At 31.1% G+C, this 8,253-nt stretch overlaps 1 protein-coding gene across 2 annotated transcripts; it reads right to left on the bottom strand.

Moving 5' to 3' along the window:
• Nucleotides 1–1,924: 1,924 nt before the first annotated feature.
• On the bottom strand, nt 1,925–8,169 carry LOC132727730 (sodium-dependent glucose transporter 1-like). Of its 2 annotated transcripts, XM_060713297.1 has the most exons (5): nt 8,025–8,169; nt 7,411–7,557; nt 3,924–4,027; nt 2,936–3,117; nt 1,925–2,633 (listed from the first exon to the last, which is right to left on the bottom strand). In XM_060713297.1, the coding sequence occupies exons 1-5, from the start codon at nt 8,025–8,027 to the stop codon at nt 2,062–2,064; spliced, it is 1,008 nt and encodes a 335-aa protein (XP_060569280.1). In that variant the 5' UTR covers nt 8,028–8,169; the 3' UTR covers nt 1,925–2,061. The 2 variants fall into 2 exon arrangements, with proteins under 2 accessions (XP_060569280.1, XP_060569281.1); XM_060713298.1 differs by lacking the exon at nt 7,411–7,557.
• Nucleotides 8,170–8,253: the final 84 nt, after the last annotated feature.

The following is an 8,253-nucleotide window of genomic DNA, read 5'->3' as shown; positions in this document are numbered from 1 at the left end:
ATTCTAGGAAATTGCAAGGCCGGGCATCTGAGGTTTTCCTCCATAAGTAAATCCGGAACGTTGCTATTTGAGCTATACTGTGTTGATGCGACGTAAAGCCCAGCCCAAAGTTATTTATATTTTATGACCACGAAGCTCTTTAAATAACAAACTAGGCTCATTCACAATTAATATATAAGATGTAGTTCAGTCAATTCACAAATAACAAATTAATAATAAAAAACTCTTTAACAATTACATATGCAACATTTTGACGCAATAAAAAGTATAAAATGACAGTACGAGTAAAAGTAAAAAAATGAATTTTTAGATAAGCAAACTGAATTCATGTATTTCAGATAGAACAAGAGCAATCAGTGATCAAATGTGTCGCCTCGTGATAGCCAATTGCATGCTGTACCTGTTTGTGTAGCAAGAGACAAAAATTCATTAACAGGACAAATCGCGATTAAAGGGCTTTAACTCAACAAAATATCATTCAACTGGAAAACCCTTATATTATGCGCAAGTTCTAGAGCTACCGATCAACCATGTAAAGGTTCTTTGAAAATGCATAGGAAGTATAAAAGATGTTCTCAGGACAACCTATTTTAACACCTTTTTAATTCAACCGAAAATCATTCATCCGAAAAACCCGTGTAGCATGCGCAAGTAGTGAGCTACCGATCAATTCTGTATATTTCATTAAAAATGATTAATGGTTTAAGAAAAGTAGTCCGCACAAACACTAAAAATAACAATCATTAAAGGGCTTTAACTTTAACAAAATATTTGAACCATAAAACGCCTATATTATGCAAAATTACACATGGTACTGATAATGCACTACAATTTTGATGAAATTGTAGCTGTAGGTTCTGAAATAAAGTCCGAACTAGCTTCTATGTAGATGGCATATATTCACATAACGAATTGTATGACATTGGAGGAAGTCTTACAATTGGTTCAGATTAATTTAATTAAATAATGGCAGGCTGATTGTTGCATGGTTGCTTAGCTTATGCGTATAAAATACCAGTGAAGTTTGTAGAAGTCCGTTGTATTTTAGTGATGTTGTCCATAAAGTTTTGGGACAACCCTGGTATATGATAAAAATCTTTATAGCATCATTTAATGTTAAAAGTCAAAACCCCTACATTTTCTTACACTTTGAAAGTTATGTTGCCCTCTGTTTGCACATTTGTAATAGTGAGTAACTTGATGGTCGAATATAAAGTGGATTCTGTAGATTTATAAACAACATTTCTGAAAAGTATAGAGCACAATGTTTTTTTAGAATTCCACAAAGGGAAAAGCAGAAACAGGTTTAAGGAATTCAAAGACAAAATATTCATTTGCATTTATGAATGAAGGACAGGTACAAAAGGAAACGAATTTATAATTTCAACTTAAGACCTCAAATATAACCTTAACAATTAGAACAGAGATGAACAAGGCATAGGCAACATTCACAGGGCGCAGCCCTAAAACTTCATTGTAAGTTTATACCACGAACATATATTGCTTCATTAAAAGTTATTTTATTTGTAATAAAGACATTTCAATATCAACATTAATTTCTTCGTCTTTGAAATGATGTTTTTACTTTAGATAAAATCTTTTGATTGCTCTTAAACTGACGAAGCAAATATTACAGGTCAATGCTGTGATAAGTAAGACGTAAGAAAACCACAATGAATGAAAATTTTCCATCAAATGGCCTATCAATAAAGAGAAAAACATCCCAGATATAGAGGAAGATGAAAGAAAAAGGGCTGAAATTTTACCAGAAACGTTAATTATGTACTCCGATGTCCAACTAAAAATGGTTGGTAAAATCATGGAAACAGAAAATCCTAAAGAAGCAATAGAAACCCAAATTAAGGGGTATAACTGGAAAAAAGAAGTCAATGTGAAGGCAATGTATGATAATAATAATAAACACAGGTATATTGTCAGTAATGTAGACTTTTCACAGCACGACACGATGAAGATCCCACAGAAATTTCCAGCGCAGAAGGTGGACCTGAACACGGCTGTAGCATAGGAGCCCGTTGATGTATCCCAGTCAAGATAATCAAGTTAAAATGTCGCAAGGAAACCTGAAAAACTATCTTCTGCAGCACAGGATAATGATACTAACAACGATAGTATAGAAAGGACAATTATCTTAAGATGAATCGACATTTCATTCCTTTTATGACACATGTCGTCTTTGCTTTTTACTTTAGTCTCAGATATTGTCATTTTCCTTTTGTTTCTTCGAATTTTGATATAAATATATATGTAACAAACCGTCGCCGAAAACAAGAAAAATGAGGATATTAAGAAGGCATCACGCACATTTGTTTCCTCTAAAGTTTCACAGTTACAAGTCGGTACTATTGTAGAATTGTCTAAGGTAGCAATTTTGTTTACCAATGTGGCTGTTGTAGATACATTAGAAATCGCGGCGTTTGTGGTTTCGTGTACAGATTGGTCGGTGACATTATCGCTTGTCATGTTGTTTGACTCACATGTTGTAAATGACACTGCTAGAAATGGCTCTGTTGCAAGTGGGGACAGTAACGTTCCAATAGCAAACGCGAAATGTAAGGCTTGCAGATAGGGACCCGCATGTTCTCCCCAAACACTGATAATATCAGCATAACAACCTAAGAAGAAATGAACAACATTGTACAATTTACTTTAGTTATGAAGATTTGTTTTCGGTATACAAATATATTACGGAAATGCAGATAAGGTAACATTTTGAAAATATAAATGTAAAGATTGTTTTGTCTTCTATTTTTGCTCATAATTATTATTACAGAACATTGACGGTCGCTTGTTTGACTTCAAATCTATCTGAATCAGAAAGCACAAAAACCCTTAAATATATATATATTATCGACTGAAACACCTATAAGTTGAGTGTATGTAAAATATACATAAACAACAAATGTTTAAAGCATACCAGTATCAAGACTACCGAAGAAAAATCCTCCAGCACATTTTATGAACAACATGGCAGCTAGTGATGAACAATACGGTGTAAGTAATATGGAAACACCAAAGCCAAACGAAGACCCGGCAAGCAACAGCACTTTATTCAATTTATCATACAAAATCCCACCAATCAATGAACCGCAGAGATATCTATGAATAAAAAGAAACGAACAAAATAACACGGTCAAAAAAAATGCTAGAGATGTCACGATTTAAGGACTCGTTGGTAATAAATTGCAAAATAACCTTCCCTGTCCCAGCGCCATCTTACCTAAACGTTGTTAGTGTGCCGTAACACCAAACAAAAATAACGTAAACGTGATTGGTACGTTCCATTTAAATAAGATATTTAAAAAAAACAAGGGCCGCACAAGAAAAAAGGTAAACAATCTTTTATTAGCACAGATGACCGTAACATTGTGAGTCCAAACACTGGACCATCCAAGTTATGTTCTTTCCAACTTATGCCGAAGAAAAAGGGCCCCTAGGCATTTCAATTTTACACACGAAAGACATACTAGTATATTTAAAGATAAAGGATGTATGAGCAAAAATGTTTAAAAATTATTTTTACACTTGTGACCTTGACCCAATTGACCCCATTCTCCATTAAAAGTTTGAAGGTTATTAAATTTATTCATTTACCAAATATTGAAGACATCTTTAAATAAATGAATTAAATTTGAAGATATTTAAGATAAGTATAACTTGCAGGAACAGGCCGACCATACAATGCCCTGTTTTAAGTGTTAAGGGAAATAAATGTGAAAAATGGATGGCACAGTTATATATCTTAGAAAAATTATGTTCTTTGTATTGATAAGTAAGTGTGAAAATTATGGCGCAATTAGTTCAAATAAAATTTAAAATATATAACAACTTGCCGGTTAAGGTTATATAATTGGACAAATGTTAAAATAGTGTTGTTAATGTTAAATGAATCAAGACATACTAACCCACATTGTTCAATTGTAAATATCCATGATGATATTGCAAGGCCCTCTTGTATAATCTGTCTCAAGTCAGGAAATACAGGCCCAGACATACCTACATGCCAACCCTGCAAAACGATGTTTATTATTTTGTTATTCTCAATATTCTTTTAATATAGTAAAAGTGTAAAAAACGCATAATTCTTACTTTGTTACAGATATCAAATATTTCTGTCATACAGTACATTTATACAACATGGTTTTCAAAAACCAAAAAAGCCAACCTTTACATAATTGTTTACAACATAATTTATGAACACTTATTAATAAGTGTTTTTACGCTAAATAAAAATCCAAACTTCGAAAGAAATGATACCAAATAGAAAATTTAAAAAGAACTTACGGGAAACTAATTTATATGAAGAATTTTTCTGGTCACAAAATAGCAAACATTTGAGGACCACGTGTAAGTTTTTTTTATTGTTCAATGTATGTCTTTGAGAACTATCTCTATACTTACATCATCAAAAACATAAAACATATAAAAATGGATGATGAATTTGTTTTATATCCTGGAACATCGAATATTTTTACAGTTTTAATAAAGGGTTAACTTGTTGGTGCCACATGCCAAACATACCATACTTTCGATCAGAATATTTTTTTGTGTTGATTATGAAATATAATTATATACAAGCTTCCTATTTGAATTGAACAAATTAAAAGAGTATCAAACAAACAAACAAACATAACAAACAAACAAACAAACAAACAAACAATCATATAGCTTGTGGTAAATGCCTACAACCATATTAAAAACAAGAAAAACAGTGAACCGAAAAAAACTGCTTAAATTCACAGCTTATCTGTGCAGTAGAGTTCCAAATGACATTTTCGTTTGTCCAAAAAACAAAGCATCCCCCCCCACAAAAAAAAACAACAAAAAAACAAAAAAAAACAACAAAAAAAAAACAAGGTAACATAGATAAACGGACAAAGCGGCAAATGATTGCATGTAATTAGATAATATAAAATTATATAGACCCTTCTTAATATTACCTCATACATATTCATAGATTTTTCAGAAGGAGGCTAACAGGGCAAGCTGCGGTATCTGCTCTATGTAAACATATCACGAATATATGGCCGAAAGATTTTTCTACAGTGTCAGAGATCTTGATAATGTTCTGTTTGCTACATATTTGTTGAGAACTATATTTAATATTATAAATAAATCAACAAAGGATTTAATTTACACTATACAGAGTGAAGGATATACAAGACCTGATAAGTCAATTAAAGTTTATGATAATTCCAAGTAATCTCTAATATTCTTTGTCAGTATAAATAACAGGTTAACTCTTTGTATTTTAAATAGACATTTTCTGTGTTATCAGTATTTTATTGCTAACCTAAACACATGTTGGTCAAGAGTGTATAAAGCAATTAACTGATAATAAATGTAAACAGTTGGATGCTGAATTCTGTACCATACTTCCCCTAAATTTAGCTATTGAAATAAAAAAAGTTTTAAAAAGTTTTATTCACTTTGTATTTAAAAGTAAAACATTCTGGATTTACAGACAGCCTTATCAAATCAAAATAATATTTTGTTAAACATGACACACCTGTCTTATACATTTCAATGGATTTTCAGTATCATAACACATGATGTTGTTTACAGCAATATAAAAATACATGTCATGCTAAGTGAGGAACGTAAAACTTATATATTATCAACTATATTATTTATTACAGTATAAAATATTTAGTATATAACGAAATACAATCATTTAATTGCAAATATCAGTCAAATATTAAGACGAAGCTGAAGTATCATTAGATCATTGCATTGTCCAGTTGGTACGACTTGATTATGTGGTCATATTGTTGGAACCCTCAACTGGCTGGTATATAACAAATCATTGGGGAACACGGCACTTCCAATGGATGTTACCTGGACTTACCAACCCCAAATATTCCATGTACTTAGGGTACTGAACATTTGCAGAAAACCTGTACAGGACATGGCAGTCGGAGGGTATTAGGAAAGGCAGAATCAAGTTTTGAGCACTTCTTTTAACATTCCAAGAAATATTTTCTCAAAAATATAATGCAATAAGAGGACAACATATTAAACGTAATTAACATGTTGACATATTCCCTGCAGCTGTACCATATATGTAACAAAGCACAATGTTAAAAACAAAGTAATGCATTGATTTCTTTTTAAGTTTTTATTTAAATTCAAGGCGCAAAAGACTGAACAAATGGTCCTTTAAAATATGCTTAAAAACATTTCATCAGTCAAGCTGATTGTTTTGCTTGCATCATAATAAACCCTCTTAATGTTTTTGCTGATGTTTTATACATTGAAAACTGTAATGAATATAATTATAGTAAATTTTGTTGGAAATCATTAACATTACAAAATATACAACTGTCAACATTTGAAAATTTGTTTGTATCAAATGTTTAATATCACTGTTTTTATTTCTTCTTAAGTTTTCTGTAATTCTTCTTTGAACTGTTTGATAGTTTCTTTTTCATCTGTTATGCCACTGCCATGAAGAGATATTACAATTTAAGGTGATTCAAATACCAGTTGTCAATTTGTGTTCATGACTGTTACCAATGGATTTCCTGAAAAATATATACCTCTTATTTAGAAGTTGAAACAAGAATGATGACATTTCTAGAATATATCTTATAATAATAATATTTATATTTTAATTGCACATATATTTTTTACAGGGACTGAACTTTGTTTATGTGTAAAAAATGAAAATTAAGTCTTGTGTATACCTTTCATCTGGTATGAAATCTTCTTCTTTAGTGTTCATCTTACTGGTCTGCTCATTATTACTCTAGTCGAACCATCTACAGGTACATCTATTCTCTTCAGACATATAAGAATTTATGTCCATGATTGTTATTCTTATTGTGTGAAATGCTTCAAAACGAGCAACTATTGCAAAATATTTATCTGAAATAGTACATAAAATAACCGTTATTGCTTTTTAGTATAAAAACGGTATTGATTAAGATTCTGAAGCAATTATGTTTTAAATGTTATCATCATAAGTGTGATATTTTAAATGAAAATTATGAACAAAACATATAATTATGTTTATAATTTAATGAAACATTTAAATCTATGAGAAATCAGAGTAATTAATGTAAGCAGAAATACATCTTAAGTAGCTTGGTTTAAAAAGAAAAGAAAAGAAAAATGGTATTTTACCTTGAAATGTTCTTTCATCCATCTTATTTTCACAATCCTTTCCTTTATTTAACTCACATCCTTAGGTATTTTATGAAAATTAACGGTATAATCATATCTAGAATTGGAATAACATAGTGGAATAAACATGAGATTTCCCCAGCAAGAGCAAGTTAAACACACTAGGGCTTATCAGGTCAGACATTATTTGTTTACATTCATGCCCTGTTAGCCTCTCTCTGGTGATAGAATGTAAAGTATGCATATAATTTGAGAAAGGCCTATTACCGAGCCTATAAATGACCAGCCAAGTATTAAAGTATGAATCATTTGTTGACGGAACACTTCATCGTTCTTAAACCGGTAATATGTTCGATACATGCCAATATTTTGTTCCTCTCCATCACCATTTTGATCATTGTCGTTTCCCTTTTCCTATACGAAAAAAGAAAAACATGTCAAGGGCTAGGCAATTATAGTATTTAAGTGATTTTCACACTTGATATTTAGACTAAACTCAATAAAACAATTCACATTTTACCTGGAGTTCAGTGTACGAAAAGTGTTCAACGTGTACCAAAAACGTACATGTACGAATTCATTCTAATTGGAGTGTTCAACAATTTTCTCGGTAGAAATGAAAACACCAAAATAACTTGCATACCCTGTTTGATTAACTCTGTTCTCAGGGTTAATTGAAAAGTTCAACATCCCCTCGGTCTTAGCGGTATTCAAACTTTAAAACTATACTAAGTTTAGTCGTAATGTCCAATAATGATAGTACTCATGTTGGATTAAACAAAGTTAAAAAAAATGAGGTGTTTGTTGTTTTTTGTTTTAATTCTAAAGTGTTATATCTGTAGGATTTAAAGGGAAAATTAATAAAAAGCAAATTTTCTCACCATAATGAAAATGCTCTGCCGCAATCCTAATCGTAAAATGCACAGTGGCTGTCGAAAAAAAGTCCAAATACTACTAAACACACACAAAGATATGCACTTCAACTACAAAATAATTGACAAAATGACATGTTTTTCCCATCAAAATAACAAACACAAAAATAAGATCAAACTAAAACTGTAATTAAATTGTCATTGCCTTACAATTTTTCTAGTAACTAAACTGTTTTTG

The sequence above is a fragment of the Ruditapes philippinarum genome, unplaced genomic scaffold (assembly GCF_026571515.1).
Source record: "Ruditapes philippinarum isolate M1 unplaced genomic scaffold, ASM2657151v2 ctg21340_1_1_1_1, whole genome shotgun sequence".
In the NCBI taxonomy this organism is placed as follows: domain Eukaryota; kingdom Metazoa; phylum Mollusca; class Bivalvia; order Venerida; family Veneridae; genus Ruditapes; species Ruditapes philippinarum.
This window is presented reverse-complemented; position numbering and strand designations above follow the sequence as displayed.

Excerpts from the sequence above, each read along its gene's own strand:
- LOC132727730 (XM_060713297.1), bottom strand. Across the intron at positions 4,028-7,410 it reads GCTGGTCATTTATAGGCTCG|GGTTGGCATGTAGGTATGTC; the intron begins GTAATAGGCCTT and ends ATCGTTTTGCAG. Across the intron at positions 2,634-2,935 it reads CTTCGGTAGTCTTGATACTG|GTTGTTATGCTGATATTATC; the intron begins GTATGCTTTAAA and ends ATTTCTTCTTAG.